At 46.2% G+C, this 18,551-nt stretch overlaps 1 protein-coding gene across 2 annotated transcripts in view; it reads left to right on the top strand.

Annotated features, from left to right (window-relative positions):
• The first annotated feature begins 7,857 nt into the window (after nucleotides 1-7,857).
• CCDC22 (CCC complex scaffolding subunit CCDC22) overlaps nucleotides 7,858-18,551 on the top strand; it is a 34,283-nt gene continuing 23,589 nt past the window's right edge. Inside the window, exons 1-3 of one of the 2 annotated variants that reach the window (XM_077283864.1) lie at nucleotides 7,858-7,948; nucleotides 10,010-10,187; nucleotides 13,848-13,980. In XM_077283864.1, the coding sequence (XP_077139979.1) occupies nucleotides 10,140-10,187; nucleotides 13,848-13,980 (181 nt within the window). In that variant the 5' untranslated portion in view covers nucleotides 7,858-7,948; nucleotides 10,010-10,139. Of the gene's footprint in view, nucleotides 8,204-10,009; nucleotides 10,188-13,847; nucleotides 13,981-18,551 lie in introns of both variants that reach the window. The other variant, XM_077283863.1, reaches the window with a different exon arrangement.

Raw genomic sequence — 18,551 nt, 5'->3', positions numbered from 1 at the left:
GCGACATAGGGAATGTGTAGAGGATGCAAAGCCTCATTATATTTATATAGAGATTTGCAGATTTATAGAAAGAGTCAGAGATACAGTACAAGGTGGCTATGGGATTATCCGTAGGGTGAGACCAAAGGAGACAGCACCCGTTTCATAGAAGTCATCAAGAGATAGCGGAACATTACCCTACATTTAAGAATGGAGACATTTCATATACCATACCTTATGTATATACCAGAGCTGGGCCTGCTCCTGTATGCAGGCTCACGGGCGACACAATCCCAGTGGGCTCCTCTTTGCTTTCAATTTTTCCCCATTGCTTTCCAAGAATTGTAAAAAAAAATCTATATATATTTTGGTTGATAAATTATTGTTTTTTTACATATGAGCTGTCGTTTTTATATAATTACCATTTGGGTGTCCATACAACTTTTTGTTTTATTCCATTTTTGGGGGGAGGTGAAGTGACCAAAAAACAGCGATTCTGCCATTTCGATTTTTATTTTTTGTTTCGGCAGATAAATATTTTGATACCTAATACATTTGGACAGTTACACCAACAGAGATGCCAAGTACATTCATTTTTTTTTATTTACTAGGCTTTACTTACTTTATGGAAAAAGGGGTTGATAATAAACTTTTATTGTATTTTTTTTTATGTATTAGTCCCTTTAGGGGACTTGAACCTGTGATCGCTTGTACAATACTGTAATATTGCAGTGTATAATAAAATTACAGATCTCATATAAAGCCCAACCACAGGATAGGATTTCTAGATTTTAAGCATGGTAAACACAGGGATCTTTAGTAAACCATGACAATGCCACTGCTATGTTTTGGGTGGAGTGGGCAATGGACATTGGAAGGGAAACTTTCCAACATTTATAAATTGACCGTGGCATGAAAAGGAATAAACTGAAATGATCGGAGATTGTATATTCACATGTCGATTTTTTTTACATGTCTGATTTTGATTCAATTAAAATCGCCAATTTAAGTGAATGCTGTACTTTTTTATTTTGCATATGAGAAAAACAGCAGCATTCTGATGGTGAAATCTGACATATGCACCAAAAACAGAAGAAAATCTGATCCAGCACAGTAATCAAAAACGGTTCATTTATTCTCGCATGCAAAAAAAACCAAACTTGACCAAGTGTAACCTCCCTAACTTTTAGCATAGGTCTTTATAGAAGCATACTGTATCAGGTGAATGTTCTTAGAATTGATATTGTCACTGCAAGAAACGTTCCCATTGCCTATTTTGTAAGGCATCTGCTTCTTTTATGATGGTCCTGATTGGCCATTTTGTTTATATTAACGCAAGAAGTTTTAATTGCAATGTCATATTTGTATTATCTGTAAAAAGGTGTCCTTTAATAAAAAAACAGATCGAACATAACTTTCAGAATAGCCGTGTGGTTAGTATTTATGGGCAGAGTCTGGACATAATATGTCTTTAATGCAGAAATCCGCATCAGAAATTACATGAGTTTTTTTTTATTAATGCTATTTTGATCTCAATGGAGAAAGACTGGAGTAAAAACGCACCATGGGTAAAAAAAAAACTAAAAATAAATAATACACTGAATGAGATGTTAGAAATTTCATACATTTTGCTGGCATTGTTAAACGTGCACAGAAAAAATGCTTTGAAACACTACTTGTAAAAAAATGTCTGATAATGGGGAACACCCCTTACTCCACTCAAAAATGTCCCCCGAAACTCAAGAGGGACCTACATTTATGTATGGTTTGCATCAATTACACCTTTTCCACCACTTTTTTTGCCTTTCAAACTGGTGTACACCAATAAAACAAATTGGGGGCATTTCGAGGTTCGCCAAAACAACGCCTCCTTTTCCAGACGCTATTGAAAAGTGTTCAGTATGGCGCATACTGTATATTTTGGCCCAAATCTATATTAAATTTGTCTAAAAAGAGAAAAAAAAGCGCGTCTAGTGCAAGAATTGTGTCACAATGACAATAGTAAATAAGAACTTTCGTGTGAGGGCTGACACAAATGTAAATACGCCATTTTAAAATATGACAAATGGTCGTCTATGGAGGCGAGCGGTCCTGGTCCAGGCTTACGCAGCAGCTGCGCTTCACTTCTGCGCTCGGCATACTTGGCTCCTCGTTGCCATGACGTCATGTGAGGCCTAGTAAGTTCCAGAAGCCTTAGGCCAGAGTCACACTCAGCGTAGGGAAATTCGGTCCATTTTTTACAGGCATAATACGCAGAAATGATCCCAAAACAGTGATCCGTATGTCATCCGTAGGCAGGGTGTGGCTGCGTAATTTACGCATGTCATCCTCCGTATGTAATCCGTATGGCATCCATACTTCGTTTTTTTCTCGCAACCTTGCAAAATGTACATAAAATAGATCCACGGGCTCAAATATTCGTGAAAACATATATACAGTCTATATACTGTATATATATATATATATATATATATATATATATATATATATATACATACACACACATCTATTTATATAATTGTCTAAGGGGTACTTCCGTCTGTTTGACTGTCTGTCTGTAACTAACTTCCGTAACGGAAATCCCGCGTCGCTGATCGGAGGCGGCAATCAGTGACAGGCCTAGTCCGGCCGTGAATTGGCTCCTCCCTACTCTCCTCCAGTCACTGCCCACTCCCTACTCCCCCCTCCCATCAGTGCCAGTGTGTCGCCCCATCCTGGACCAACTTTTTACTATTGATGCTGCCTATGCAGCATCAATAGTAAAAAGATATAATGCGAGACCGCTAAGTCATGTGGGTAATTTCGCAATGCATCACTGGGAACGGACGCTGGCGGCAGCATCACGCGCATCAGGACAGCTTCGGTGGACGCCGGAGGGCGAGTATATAACTATTTTTTATTTAAATTTTTTTTTTAACAGGGATATGGTGCCCACACTGCTATATACTACATGGGCTGTTATATACTGTGTGGGCTGTGTTATATACTACGTGGCGTGTGTTATATACTGCGTGGCCTGTTATATACTACGTGGGCTGTGTTATATACTACGTGGGCTCTTATATACTGCGTGGGCTGTGTTATATACTGCGTGGCCTGTGTTATATACTACGTGGGCTGTGTTATATACTACGTGGGCTGTGCTATATATTACGTGGGCTGTGTTATATACTGCCTGGCTGCTATATACTAGGTGGGCAGTGTTATATACTGCGTGGCCTGTGTTATCTACTACGTGGCCTGTGTTATATACTGCGTGGGCTGTGCTATATATTATGTGGGCTGTGCTATATATTACGTGGCTGCTATATATTACAGGGCTGTGCTATATACTATGTGGCTGTCTGTTACGTGGGCTGTGCTATATACTATGTGGCTGCTATATACTATGTGGCTGCTATATACTATGTGGATGCTATATACTACGTGGCTGTGCTATATACTACGTGGCTGTGCTATATACTACGTGGCTGTCTGTGTTATATACTACGTGACTGTGTTATATACTACGTGGCTGTGTTATATACTACGTGTTTGTGTTATATACTACGTGGCTGTGCTATATACTACGTGGCTGTGCTAAGCGAGACGTACATACATATTCTAGAATACGTCTAGTTTTCCATAACCAGCTTTGAACATAAAAGAAGAGCTCTGAACGAGGCTGAAGTTGGTTTCTTATTCCTTCAGTTTCTTATTCGGAGCTGAAGTTGGTTTCTTATTTGTCAGTTTCTTATTTGGCAATTTTTTATTTTCTGTTTTTTATAGGTTTAACAACAAAAAATAATCATCACAATAATAACACACAATGCAGCGAAGTGCCCTGATGTGAATACTCTTAAAAACAGCTACTAAAACAGTAAAACTGGCACAAAAATGGGCATCAAAGTGGGCACCAAAGAGCGTTGAAGAAAGGGTTAAATGCCTTTGGGCCACTGATCTCACACTGCAGACATATAGAACAGGGCGCCCCACATCAAAACCAGGTATCTCCTGCCTGGCCCAAATGGGTTCTGGGCATCAGAACTGGCATCAAAGTGGGCAACCAGCCGATTTTCACAGATTTCAATAAGTGATGTTTTTAAGGGGTTAAATGACTTTGGGCCACTGATCTCACACTAACAATACACAGAAAGTGATGCCCTGCATCAATCCCAGGTCCCTCCAGCCTAGCCCAAATGGGTTCTGGGCACCAGAACTGCCATCAATATGGGCAATAGCCCATTTTCACAGATTTAAATAAGTAACTGATGTTTTTAAGGGGTTAAATGACTTTGGGCCACTGATCTCACACTAACAATACACAGAAAGTGATGCCCTGCATCAATCCCATGTCCCTCCAGCCTGACCCAAGTGGGTTCTGGGCACCAGAACTGGCATCAACATGGGCAATAGCCCATTTTCACAGATTTGAATAAGTAACTGATGTTTTAAGAGGTTAAATGACTTTGGGCCACTGATCTCACACTAAGGCCATGTGCCCACGCTGCGGATTCCATTACGGAATTTTCCGCAGCGGATTTGATAAATCCGCAGGGCAAAACCGCTGAGGTTTTTCCTGCGGATTTATCGCGGATTTCACTGCGGGTTTACACCTGCAGTTTTCTATTGGAGCAGGTGTAAACCCGCAGCGGAATCCGCACAAAGAATTGACATGCTGCGGAATATAAACCGCTGCGTTTCCGCGCGTTTTTTTCCGCAGCATGTGCACTGCGGATTTCGTTTCCCATAGGTTTACATTGTACTGTAAACGCATGGGAAACCGCTGCGGACCCGCAGCTGCGGAAACGCTGCGGATCCGCTGCAAAATCCGCAGCGTGTGCACATACCTTAAGGCTGTCGTCACGCTAGCAGTATTTGGTCAGTATTTTACATCAGTATTTGGAAGCCAAAACCAGGAGTGGGTGATAAATGCAGAAGTGGTGAATATGTTTCTATTATACTTTTCCTCTGTTTGTTCCACTCCTGGTTTTGGCTTACAAATACTGATGTAAAATACTGACCAAATACTGCTAGTGTGACTGCAGCCTAAGAATACACAGATAGTGATGCCCTGCATCAAACCCAGGTCCCTTCAGCCTGGCCCAAATGGGTTCTGGGCATCAGAACTGGCATCAAAGTGGGCAAACAGCTCATTTTCACATATTTGAATAAGTAACTGATGTTTTTAAGGGGTTAAATGACTTTAGGCCACTGATCTCACACTAAGAATACATATATAGTGATGGCCTGTGTCACGAATCACAGGGAGGATATTTTTATCATCCCCACCGCTGACACCAACCGAGGTTGTTTGCTTGCCCCGATTCTTTTCTGAAGGGGATTTAGCTATATCCCACTTCCCAGTTCCGGTTTGAAACTTGCAGCTCTCTGGCACCCCCTACCCTCAGGTCAGTCAGGGTACTGCACCTAGGATAATTAGTCGCCAAAAACACTACCTTATTATATACTGGCTAATGGGCACACTGCAGTGAGGGTGATATAACTACTCCCACTCAGGTGGGAACAATAATTATCAACGCCACTCGTTGCTGCCAGTTTCCCCAAAAACGCAGGAAAAATCCCCTGCCACCAGCTCCGATTTCTTAATAACGGGTCCGGAGCCAACCCAATTTAGTAGCGTAATTCACTTCAGACGACGTGACAGTACGTTATAGAGCAAGGAGAAACTAAGCTAGTAATTTTATATATTTTACTCCAAAAAGGTAGGCAGTGTTTACAAAAGGGTAAAAAGATATTATAGAAGAAGACAAGTATCGTATGTACAGAACAATTACCAATAAAAAGGGATTAAGGGAAGAAAATAGACTTACGGTTCTTTCATATCATGGCTGACCATGCAGCTCGGGGGAAGGGCATATATCCCAGTGCATGACAGATGTGTCTCGCAGCTAGACCCTGGACAAAAGACTAGTGAAGAAGGAGGTCTCACTCACTTATCCCTGTGCCCAAAACCAAGGAGCTCCCCCTGTGGTGACCTCACTCAGAGGCTGAATACTCCCCTTTCTTACTATTATGAAAAGCCATTTTTACACATACTGTATATCTCGCTGCATGAACCTCGTAGAAAAATGACACAATGATCATGATGCTCCCCACATCATGGGGGTTCCTTTAAGTATAAACACTAGGTAGATATATGACCCACTTAAGCAGCAATCCATTTCTCCGTCCCTGCTAGGTGCCGTGCTTAGAAAACGCACTGGCGGGTAGCCCTATTGTCGTACATACCAAATATATAGTCACCAACGTCCATATAATAAGGCTGGCACTTCCAAATACATAATACACAAAAACGGTCTGAACTCAAAAGCAGCCGAAACGAAGAGATCCAGAGTAAAGTGAATTAAAGCTTTTATTGAAAAAATTATAAAAATGCATAAATGCCCAAGCACCCTAACAAAAGATGGGAAGCTGAGTAGTATACATCACTCAATAGTGTCAAATGCAGAGTAGTAACCTCATAACTCTATACTGTCTGGTACACCACTAGCTGCCTAAGCATGCCTATAATATAGGAAATCCAAGTGCACATAAACCCAGAACTTATAATAATATCTACCTGCAGCACAGTGTCCCACCTCACCCCAACGCGCATTTCGCAAATAGCTTCTTCCGGGTGCGGGAGTAGTTATATCGCCCTCGCTGCAGTGTGCCTATTAGCCAGTACATAATAAGGTAGTGTTTTTGGCGAATAATTATCCTAGGTGCAGTACCCTGACTGACCTGAGGGTAAGGGGGGTGCCAGAGAGCTGCAAGTTCCAAACCGGAACTGGGAAGTGGGATATAGCTAAATCCCCTTCAGAAAAGAATCGGGGCAACCAAACAACCTCGGTTGGTGTCAGCGGTGGGGATGATAAAAATATCCTCCCTGTGATTCGTGACACAGGCCATCACTATATATGTATTCTTAGTGTGGGATCAGTGGCCCAAGGTCATTTAACCCATTAAAAACATCAGTTACTTTTTTAAATCTGTGAAAATGGGCTGTTTGACCACTTTTATGCCAATTCTGGTGCCCAGAACCCATTTGGGCCAGGCTGGAGGGACCTGGGATTGATACAGGGCATCACTATCTGTTTATTTTAAGTGTGAGATCAGAGGCCCAAGGTCATTTAACCCCTTAAAAACATCAGTTACTTATTAAAATCTGTGAAAATGGGCTATTTGCCCACTTTGATGCCAATTCTGGTGCCCGGAACTCATTTGGGCCAGGCTGAAGAGACCCGAGTTTGATGCAGGGCATCACTCTCTGCATATTTTAAGTGTGAGATCAGTGGCCCAAAGTCATTTAACCCCTTAAAAACATCAGTTACTGTCCAAAATTGACTGTCTCCCCACTTTGATGCCAGTTCTGATGCCCAGAACCCATTTGGTTCAGGCTGGAGAGACTTGTTTTTGATGTGGGGCTCCCTGTTCTATATGTCTGCAGTGTGAGATCAGTGGCCCAAAGGCATTTAACCCTTTCTTCAACGTCAACGCTCTTTGGTGCCCACTTTGATGCCCATTTTTGTGCCAGTTTTATTGTTTTTGTAGCTGTTTTTAAGTGTATTCACATCAGGGCACCTCGCTGCATTGTATGTTATTATTGTGATTATTTTTTGTTAAACCTATAAAAAACAGAAAATAAAAAATTGCCGAATAAAAAACAGACGAATAAGAAACCAACTTCAGCCTCGTGAGCTCTGATTGGTTACTTGTATTACCTTCACTGGTTATGAGAACAGGGAGTCATTTTGTACACACCCCTGAAGAATTAGCGGAGAACATGAGAAACATTTAGGTTTTTTTCACATCTGTAACACTGTAGTAACAAGCACAGCATGACGTTATCGACTACACATCCCATAATACGCAGCGACAAGAATCATAGGAAAAGTAACTTCCGGTCACGGGGTCGGCTCTCGTCTCGAAATGGGGAAAGTAGCGGCTGATCAGCGCATTGCATTGTGGGGGGTGTAGTCCGGAGGTGAGCTGTTTCCTGTGTGCTGTAGTAAGTGAGAATCTATTGAGGGGGCAATTAGCGGTCTGTCAGCTGCAGGCAGTCACGTCCTCCTCCAGTGCTGCTCACAGACATGGCGCTGTAAGGACTCTGCTCACACACAGGTCAATGCATATAGACGTAGGAGCAGGGGCACGCCGTTATCCTGTGCAGAGACCCTGCCCGCTGTGCCATGGAGGAGGTGGACCGGATCCTCATTCACACTCTCAGGACGTGCGGCACGTAAGTAGCCACCAGGGAGGGGGTCATGTGATTTGGTGCAGCTGCACCTAGTCTCAGGTCATGTGACTCTCCTGGCTGCACCATGTGATCAGGTGACCCTGCAGTCCTGTGACACATGTATACTCACATGGTTCTGTCACTGTCCGTCATGTGACTTCCATATGTACTCACACCCTTATGTGCCATCACGTGACCCTCGCCTTTAATTGGGCATTGACATGTTACCTTTCTATATACTCATACCCTTATATGCCATCACGTGACTCCTCTCCTTGTCAACAGCGCCTGTGGCCCCTACCTCCTCACCTCATCAACAGTGCCTGTGGCCCCTACCGCCTCACCTCATCAACAGTGCCTGTGGCCCCTACCTCCTCACCTTGTCAACAGTGCCTGTGGCCCCTACCTCCTCACCTCATCAACAGTGCCTGTGGCCCCTACCTCCTCACCTCGTCAACAGCGCCTGTGGCCCCTACCTCCTCACCTCGTCAACAGCGCCTGTGGCCCCTACCTCGTCAACAGCCCCTGTGGCCCCTACCTCCTCACCTCATCAACAGCCCCTGTGGCCCCTACCTCCTCACCTCGTCAACAGCGCCTCTGGCCCCTACCTCCTCTCTTCGTCAACAGCGCCTGTGGCCCCTACCTCTTCACCTCCTCACCAGCGCCTGTGGCCCCTACCGCCTCAACAGTGCCTGTGGCCCCTACCTCCTCACCTCCTCAACAGCGCCTGTGGCCCCTACCTCCTCACCTCGTCAACAGCGCTTCTGGCCCCTACCTCCTCTCCTCGTCAACAGCGCCTGTCGGCCTTTAATTGGGCATTGTCATGTGACCTTTCTATATACTCACACCATGATATGCCATCACGTGACCTTCGTCTTTAATTGGGCATTGTCATGTGACCTTGCTATATACTCACGCCCTTATAATATAGAATTCTGTCCATCTTGTGACCTCTGCGCACTGACATCCACCCTTCTAATGAAGTGAAACCCTTCTCTGAAGACGTCCGCCCCCTCCCCAGGTCTGATACTGAGGACCCCTCCCACCCTGCAGACCGGTCATCAGTATGTTAGTCCCCGGCAGCCCCTGTAATGGGTCGATCACTACCTCCGGCTCGGAGGACAGCAGGGGACACCCTCACATCTGGTGTTATATGGTCACTGTCTCCCTGCTGCACTTCATTATTTTACTTTTAATAGTTTGGTTCCTCTCGGAAAGTTATGAAACTTAGTGAATCCCTTTTATTAGGGGATTTGTCTTCATTTCTGTAAAAGCAAGTGCATGTAAGTGGCTTCCAAGCTTAGACTTTCCCCTGTGTAATTGCCGGCCACTGATATCAGAACATACCCATGTGGAGTACAGCTGATGGCAGTGATGGGGCAGCTCAGAGTTGGAGGTTTGGCTTACTGACTCCACAGCCCGGATGGGGTGCCGGGTTTCGGACTCCCAGAAATCTGATACAGATACATACTCTTAGGACAGGTGATCGCAATTAAAATAATGGACATCCCTCTTATATAGCAGCTGTAGTTTCTGACCTAAAGATGCTGGCATCTAGGGGTGGGCCTAGAGGCTGGTGCCTGCAGGAGTTGCAGCTCGGGGGTCAGTGTCTCTGGGGGGTGAGGCCAGATGGACGCTCTGCTGTCTCATAGAGGAAGGTCACTGTCCACTTATAATTTAATTTGTATTTGTTCCTTGCACAGCGATGCTGTGGCCAGAGAAATGTATCTCCCTTGAATGGAGCCAGGCTTCAGTTTGCAGCATGGATCGGTGGTCCGGATATTTTATATTTACCTTTTTTCCCTGCAGAGAAATTCCAGAAGAAGTGCAGAGCGTGCGTCACTTCAACACCGAACTCATAGTGGAAGCCGTGGTGAGATGTCTGCGAGTGATAAACCCGTCTGTGGGCGCAAACCTCAGTCACATCCTGCCCCCGGGGATGTCAGCTCGCTTCCGTATAGGCACCAGCCTGGCGCAGGCCTGTCAGGTGAGCACAGGGAAGGGGGTCGTCTGGGTAAAATCACGCAAGGGCCTGTAGTTTAGTATTAGTTAGTCATATATTACATTTTTTCATAGGGCTTCCAACTAAAACTACTGATCTCTATATGAAAGGGTAAGTCTGTCTTTAAAAGGGTTATATCCCATCTTCATAAATAGATATTGTTAGATAGAGCTTGTAAAAACAAACAATTGTAAAAACAAACAATTTTTAAATTTACTGCTTATTAAAATTTACAGTCGTTCTTGAGATATTCACTCTTTTCTTTTGTTTACAGCTCGTTGTGTAGGAGACCGACCACCGCTGCTGTCTACCTTGTAAGCACTGCGCTGAAGCTGGCCTGCATTAGGAGGAAACAGCGCTCTCCATTGATTCTAACCAGCTTCAAAACAGCGCTTACAAGCTCAATGGAAAAGAGGAAGCGCTGCATAAGTTCTGCTGTCTAGCAGTAGTCGGTTTCCAAGGCAACAAGCTGTAATGAAAAGAAAACTGTTATCTGAAGAATGGTTGAAAATTGTAATAGGCAGTAAATTGCAATATTGTTTGTCTTTATAAGCGCTATCCAATAGTACCAATTTATGAAGATGGGAGAGAACCCTTTAAGGAGGTATTTCTGTCTTACTAAGTGATGTCATATCATTAGTTTATGCCATCACTTTAAAATAACGAGGGGTCTATCCTCTGGGACCACCACCGATCTTGAGAATGATGGAGATATAGGACTTCCTCTGCCCAGTGGCCATTCCTGACCACCTGGGAATTGGCGTTGTGGTCATCATAATGGGTGGGAATGGAGGATTCCCAATGTTTTTGTTGATTCATTAATTGCAGCTCTTTGAAAAAATAAACTACATTTTTGGAAAGCAATTATGGGCGATGATGATGTCATAATGGTTGCCATGGTGATGATGTCATACTAGGTTGCCATGGCGACAATGATGTCATAGTAGTTGCCATGTTGACAATTATGTCATAATGGTTGCCATGGTGATGACAATGTCATAATGGTTGCCATGGTGACGATTATGTAATAATGGTTTACATGGCAATGATGGGTGATGATGTCATAATGGTTGCCATGGCGACGATGATGTCTTAATGGGTTGCTATGGCGACAATGATGCCATAATAGGTTGACATGGTGAAGATGATGTCATAATAGGTTGCCATGGTGACGATGATATAATGGTTGCCATGGAGATGATGTCATAATATGTTGCCATGGCAACAATGATGTCATAATAGGTTGGCGTAGGTGATGCCATAATGGTTGCCATTGCAACAGTTATTATTATAATATGATTGTCATAGTGGTTGCCATGGCAAAGATGATATAATGGTTGCCATGGCAATGATGATGTCATAATGGTTGCCATGGTGACGATTATGTCATAATGGTTTACATGGCAATGATGGGTGATGATGATGTCATAATGGTTGCCATGGTGACGATGTCATAATGGTTGCCATGGCGACGAAGATGTCTTAATGGGTTGCCATGGTGACAATTTTGCCATATGTTGACATGGTGAAGATGATGTCATAATGGGTTGACATGGCTACAATGATGTCATAATAGGTTGCCATGTTGATGATGATGTCATAATTGTTGCCATGGTGATAATTATGATATAATGGTTGCCATGGCAATGAAGATGTCATAATATGTTGCCATGGCGACAATGGCATAATAGGTTGACATGGCGAAGATGATGCCATAATGGTTGCCATGGCAACAGTGATGTCATAATAGGTTGCTATGGTGATGATATGTCATAATGGTTGCCATGGCGAAGATGATATAATGGTTGCCATGGCGAAGATGATATCATAATGGTTGCCATGGTGACAATGATGTCATAATGGTTTGTCATGGCGACAATGATGCCATAATAGGTTTACATGGTGATGATGATGATGTCATAATGGTTGCCATGGCAATGATGATGTCATAATGGGTTGACATGGCTACAGTTGTGTCATAATAGGTTGCAATGTTGATGATGATGTCCTAATGGTTGCCATGGCGACGATGTCATAATAAGTTTTCATGGTGACGATGATGTCATAATGATTGCCATGGCGACAATGATGCCATAATAGCTTTACATGGCAAAGATGATGTCAATAGTTGCCATAGCGATGATTATATCATAATGGTTTACATGACGATGATGGGTAATGATGATGTCATAATGGTTGCCATGGCGAAGATGATGTCATAATGGGTTGACATGGCAACAATGTTGTCATAATAGTTGACATGGTGACAATTATGTCAAAATTGTTGCCATGAGAACGACTAAGTCATAATGGTTTGCCATGGCGACAATGATGCCATAATAGCTCTACATGCCGTAGATGATGTCGTAATAGTTGCCATGGTGACATTTATGTCATAATGGTTTACATGGTGATGATGGGCGATGATCATGTCATAATGGTTGCCACGGCGATGAAGATGTCATAATGGTTGTCATGGTGACGATGATGTGCTAATGGGTTGCCATGGCGACAATGATGTCATAATGGGTTGACATGGCTACAATGATGTCATAATAGGTTGCCATGTTGATGATGTCATAATGGTTGCCATGGTGACAATGATGATATAATGGTTGCCATGGCGATGATGCTATAATAGGTTGACATGGCGCCGAAATTATAATGGATGCCATGGTGACAATGATGTCATAATGGTTTGTCATGTCGACAATTATGCCATAATAGGTTTACATGGCGATGATTATGTCAAAATGGTTGTCAAGGCGACGATGATGTCTTAATGGGTTGCCATGGCGACAATGATGCAATAATGGTTGCCATAGCGAGGATGATGTCATAATGGTTGCCATGGCGACAATGATGTCATAATAGGTTGACATGGCGAAGATGATGTCATAATAAGTTAAAATGGGTTAACATAGCTACAATGATGTCATAACAGGTTGCCATGTTGATGATGTCATAATAAGTTGTCATGGTGATGATAATGTCATAATGGTTGTCATGGCGACAAATGATGGTGATATAGGACTTCCTCTGCCCAGTGGCCATTCCTGACCACCTGGGAAATGGCGTTGTGGTCATCGTAATGGGTGGGAATGGGGGATTCCCAATGTTTTTGTTGATTCATTAATTGCAGCTCTTTAAAAAAGTCACTACATTTTTGGAAAATGTACTCAAGTTACCCCCTCAAATGATTTTATATAAGTCTGAATTTTTCGGCTCAAATTTTAGCAGAATAAGCAACCCCTTTTGCTTTTAAAAGGTGCCATAACAGTGAATGAAAAAAATAAAGGTAATTTTTGCACAAAATTCATATACCTCGGGTGTATTTTTGAAAGATTTTGCACAGGAGATATCAATATATGCCACAAGACAAAAAAAGAAAGGAGAACGCAAATGGTGGCTCTGGGCCAATGGCTGACCGTGGTGTATTGTGCCACATAGAGCAACTATAGGGAATGAAATGACAAACTTTTAACCATTTTGGAAGTAACGCGCAGCGTACAGACTTTTTCAATGAGGGCTTTTTTTTTCTTTCTACTTTTTTCTTTTAATGGAACAGTTTGATTATAATTGCCATGCCTGTTATAATTAATATTGATTATAATGTTTGTGGTTTTTATTCTGTCTCTCCCTCAGGACCTGGGATATACTGGAGAAGTTGGTTACCAGACATTTCTATACAGTAGTGAGCCGGATATTCGAGCACTTTTGATTTTCCTGGCTGAGAAGCTTCCAAGACACTCCCAGGAAGATGCTGATCAGCCAGCCGGTAATGGAGGAGAGCAGATAGAGAACTGATATCTATTGACTACATAGGGTCATGTATAATTTGGGTCCTGTGGGAGGGTTCTCCGCTCCTCTCACTTCTGCATCGGGAGGTGAGAGGCACTGATGATGTTGCATGACGACTTGTAGGTACTGTGCACCTGTACAAGGTCGGCAACGCCTGCTGCCCCCTCCTTCCCTCCCCTTTGGCAGCGCCTGTGGCCCCTACCTCATCTCCTCGTTAACAGCGCCTCTGGCCCCTACCTCCTCTCCTCATCAACAGTGCCTGTCTGCCCTACCTCTTCACCTCGTCAACCGCGCCTGTGGCCCCTACCTCCTCTCCTCGTCAACAGTGCCTGTGGCCCCTACCTCCTCACCTCGTCAACAGCGCCTGTGGCCCCTACCTCCACTTTTCGTCAACAGCGCCTGTGGCCCTTACCTCCTCTCCTCGTCAACAGTGCCTGTGGCCCCTACCTACTCTTTTAGTCAACAGCGCCTGTCACCCTTGCCGCCTCCCTTCGTCAACAGCACCTGTGGGCCCTACCTCCTCTCCTCATCAACAGCGCCTGTTGCCCCTACCTCCTCTGCTCGTCAACAGCGCCTGTTGCCCCTACCTCCTCTGCTCGTCAACAGCGCCTGTCGCCCCTACCTCCTCTGCTCGTCAACAGCGCCTGTCGCTCCAACCTCCTCTTCTCGTCAACAGCAACTGTCGCCCCTACCTCCTCTTCTCGTCAACAGCGCCTGTCGCCCCTAGCTCCTCTTCTCATCAACAGCGCTTGTCGCCCCTACTTCCTCTTCTCGTCAACAGCGCCTATGGCCCCTTAAACACCTCCACGTCGACACCGCCTATCGCTCCGCTCCTCGTAGACGCTGCCTGTCGTACACCCCCCCCCCCCCCCCCTACCTCCCCTCTTCGTCGTCGCCTGTTGCTTCCTCACCTCGCTCCCTTTCATGACAAAATGTTGTTCTTATAGGGTGTTATGTACGGCAGGTTTAGTTTATTTTTATTTTACTTTTGTGCTTCTTTTATGTCCTCGATTTAATATTTTTAAATAAGCCTTGTAACATGACATTGGAAATAATGCATAGGAGGGCAGTCACGACTGTTTCTTTTTTTTCTTTATCGCCTCTCTGGGGTGTATGCTGCTGCCACTAGGAGGCTGACACTATGCAAATAAAAAAGTTAGCTCCTCCTCTGCAGTGTACACCCCACCGACTGGCATTATACTCTTCAGTTTAGCTTAGTGTCAGTAGGAGGTGGACACGGGTCTTTCATTAGACCCTTATCTACCTCATTGTGCGTCGTTTTTCCTGTAGGTTCTCCGGAGGAATACAGGGTGAACAGTCACACCTCTAGTCCCACAAGGCGGACTATGAGTACAGCGTGTACTGCCACCCCGTATCCTTATAGATCCCTCTCCAGGACCAAGATCCTAGCACACAAGCGTGCTCAGATGTCCGGTCCTGGCTCCGTCCCCCACCCACTCGCCCACCAGAGCCTGTCGGTCGGAGGAGACGAGAACATCCATCAGCAGCTCACATGGATACCTTCACCAAGGTTGAGGTTAGTAATGGACGGTGTGGGATGTTTTTAGGTGAGTATCCCCTCATTTAATCCCGGGATTCCCTTGGGTTTTCCCTTTTTTGCTCGGCAGGGTTCCAGGCTATCTTTGGTCTGGTCGGCGTTGCTAGGGGACCTTCTGGTGTGGGCAGGGCTTATCGCTGCTTTTTGCAGCACTTTTCTCTGCACCGGTGGCTGATTCCCCCCGCAGTAGCCAGACAGGGCCGCGGCGGAGAAGAAAGAGCACGGCTATCTGGTGGTCGCCGTTCTTTTCCTAGTTTAGGCCCCGGCTTTCCTCCGGGGCCTACTTCTGGCGATGCGCTAGCCTGCGGCCGCGCTCCCTTACAGACCACCGCACCGGCGCCGCGGCACCCTCCGGCGGTCGCCGGTTCCTAATTTAGGCCCCGGGGCCTACTTCCGGCACCTAACTTCAGGCCACGCTCTTGCGACGGTCTGGCGGCTGCCGCGCCGCTCTTCCTGTACGGCGCCGCGGCACTTCCCTGCACTCTCCGGCGGCCGTTTTTTTCCGGGGCCTACTTCCGGTGACGCCGCTCCGCCTACTTCCTCCTTTTACTCGGGCGGGCTTTTCTCCCGCCCGACCATCTCTCATGACTTGGCGTTGCTCCGCTCACCAGCGCCATCTTAGCTCCCCTTACCCCACGCACGCCGCTTGGATCTGTAAGCCGCAGGAGAGGACCACGTCTTTGCTGGGCTGCTGCAGATCCGCATCCCTTCCACGAAAGACCTATTTCCCTGTGGGACAACCTACAGCTGTGCGGCGTCTTCCTTCTGGACATTGGGGGACACAGCAATCTCATCGACCGTGAGTAGCTCTGCGCTGCAGACTGACACCCCCTCTGCACACCTGTCCCCTAACCCTCTGGCATTTTTCTTCAGGGACCCTCTCAAAATGTCTACCTCTAAAGGGGGGCACTCTCGTCCTCCCACTTCTTCCTCTTCCGCCTTAGTCAAGTACTTTGCATGTTCGTCTTGTAACTGCAAACTTCCCTCAGGTCAGTCCTCTCCACTCTGTCAGGCCTGCAGCATCCCGATTGTTCCCACCGCCCAGGATCCCCCGGCCGTCCCGCCGGAGAGTGATACCCCCATCCCAGGCTGGGCTTCCTCTCTGTCACAATCGGTGACCGATCTAACACGGGTGTCTCAAACCCTGGTGTCTGTGCTGGATCGATTACCTCTGCAGCCCCCCGCAGTAGCCAGTGGGTCGCAGGAGCCTCCGTCCGAGCCCTCTTTGATAAATCGCAAAAGGTCCAGACAGGAATGACGGTCTGAGTCCTCTTCTCGCTCCATCTCGCCACACGGTCCTCCTCTGCGGTCGGCCTCCTCCCGATCCTCCTCCCCTGAGTCAGGCGAGGCATTCTCTGATGCGCCCTCAGAGGATATCTCGGAGCTGGATTCTAACCAAATTGCCACCATGAGGGATATGGTCCAGAACCTCATTGGGGCTATAAACCAAACCTGTGGCATAAAGGATCCCTCTACGGAACCCGCAGATCAGGCGGTTTCGTTTAGACGGGCTAAACCACCTTCCAAATTTTTCGCTCCGCATCCTGAATTCGAGCAAATTATGAATAGAGAAAGAGAGAACCCGACCAGATGTTTTCAGAGAGGAAAACGCCTTGGTCTTTTATATCCTTTTTCTCCAGAACTTACCGCCAATTGGACGGTCTCTCCCTCGGTGGATCCCCGTTTCCAGGCTATCCACCAACACTGTGCTTCCACTGTCCGGCGGAGCATCTCTCAAGGACTCTAACGATAGTTATAGAATCCTTTGCGAAGTCAGCCTTTGAAGCGGCTGCAGCTGCTCTATGCCCAGCCTTTGCTTCCACTTGGGTTTCGAAATCCGTATCCAAATAGGCCAAGGAACTCCGTCGAGGTATCCTGGACGGGGCGCCACCCGAACAGCTGGCGGAGCTTGCCAACCAGATTTCTCACACGGGTGAATATCTGGTCTCCGCTTCTCTAGATGCCGCGTCTTGTGCGGCTCAGGCGTCCAGCAATGCTGTTGCCATCCGCCGGACCATTTGGCTCAAGGCCTGGCAGGCGGAATTATCTTCCAAAAAGTCCCTTACCAGTCTGCCCTTTCAAGGCTCACGCCTCTTTGGTTCTAAGCTGGGCCAAATCATTAAGGACGCCACAGGGGGCACAAGTTCTCTTCTTCCCCAGGCTAAGCCTCATCGCCCTCCTCCTAAACTGCAATTTCGGCCCTTTCGGTCTTTTCGTCGCTTCGCGGCGTCAAATTCCTTTGCTCAGCAGCAACAGAGGCCACAGGCACGTCAAGAGAAGAAGACAGTATCCTTTAGGCTCACCCCGTCCTGGCGTCCTCGCTACTCCCAGGGTAGATCCTCCAGGTCCAGGCCTGGTAGATCCACCTCGGCCTGACTCTCGACAAGACCCCAGCCCACCTCCCAGGCTGGGCGGCCGTCTTCTCTTCTTCAGGGACGTTTGGATCTCCTCAGTAGAGGACGCATGGGTCAGGGAAGTTGTATCCTGGGGATACAAGATAGAGTTCGTTTCACGACCCCGGGATCGTTTCTTCGAATCCCGACCTCCAAGAGATCCCGCTCTGGTTCCGGGTTTCTTCGCAGCCATCGCTTCTCTCCTCAAAGCCGGGGTAATCGTTCCCGTCCCAGAAAAAGAACGGTTCACAGGTTTCTATTCAAACCTTTTTGTGGTTCCGAAGAAAGACGGAAAGGTTCGGCCCATTCTGGACCTCAAATTACTGAACAGGAGAGTTCGTCTGAAGCACTTCAGGATGGAATCCCTTCGTTCAGTGATTGCTTCCATGGAGGCTCAGGAATTTCTGTGTTCCATAGATATTCAGGATGCCTACCTCCATGTTCCGATATTCCCGGGACATCACCGATACTTGCGCTTTGCAGTGCTTCAGGAACATTTTCAGTTCGTCGCCCTGCCGTTCGGTCTTGCAACCGCCCCAAGAGTTTTCACGAAGATCATGGCGGCGCTGATGGCCATCTTGAGGGTCAGAGGCCTGG

The sequence above is a fragment of the Ranitomeya variabilis genome, chromosome 2 (assembly GCF_051348905.1).
Source record: "Ranitomeya variabilis isolate aRanVar5 chromosome 2, aRanVar5.hap1, whole genome shotgun sequence".
Lineage (NCBI taxonomy): Eukaryota > Metazoa > Chordata > Amphibia > Anura > Dendrobatidae > Ranitomeya > Ranitomeya variabilis.
This window is presented reverse-complemented; position numbering and strand designations above follow the sequence as displayed.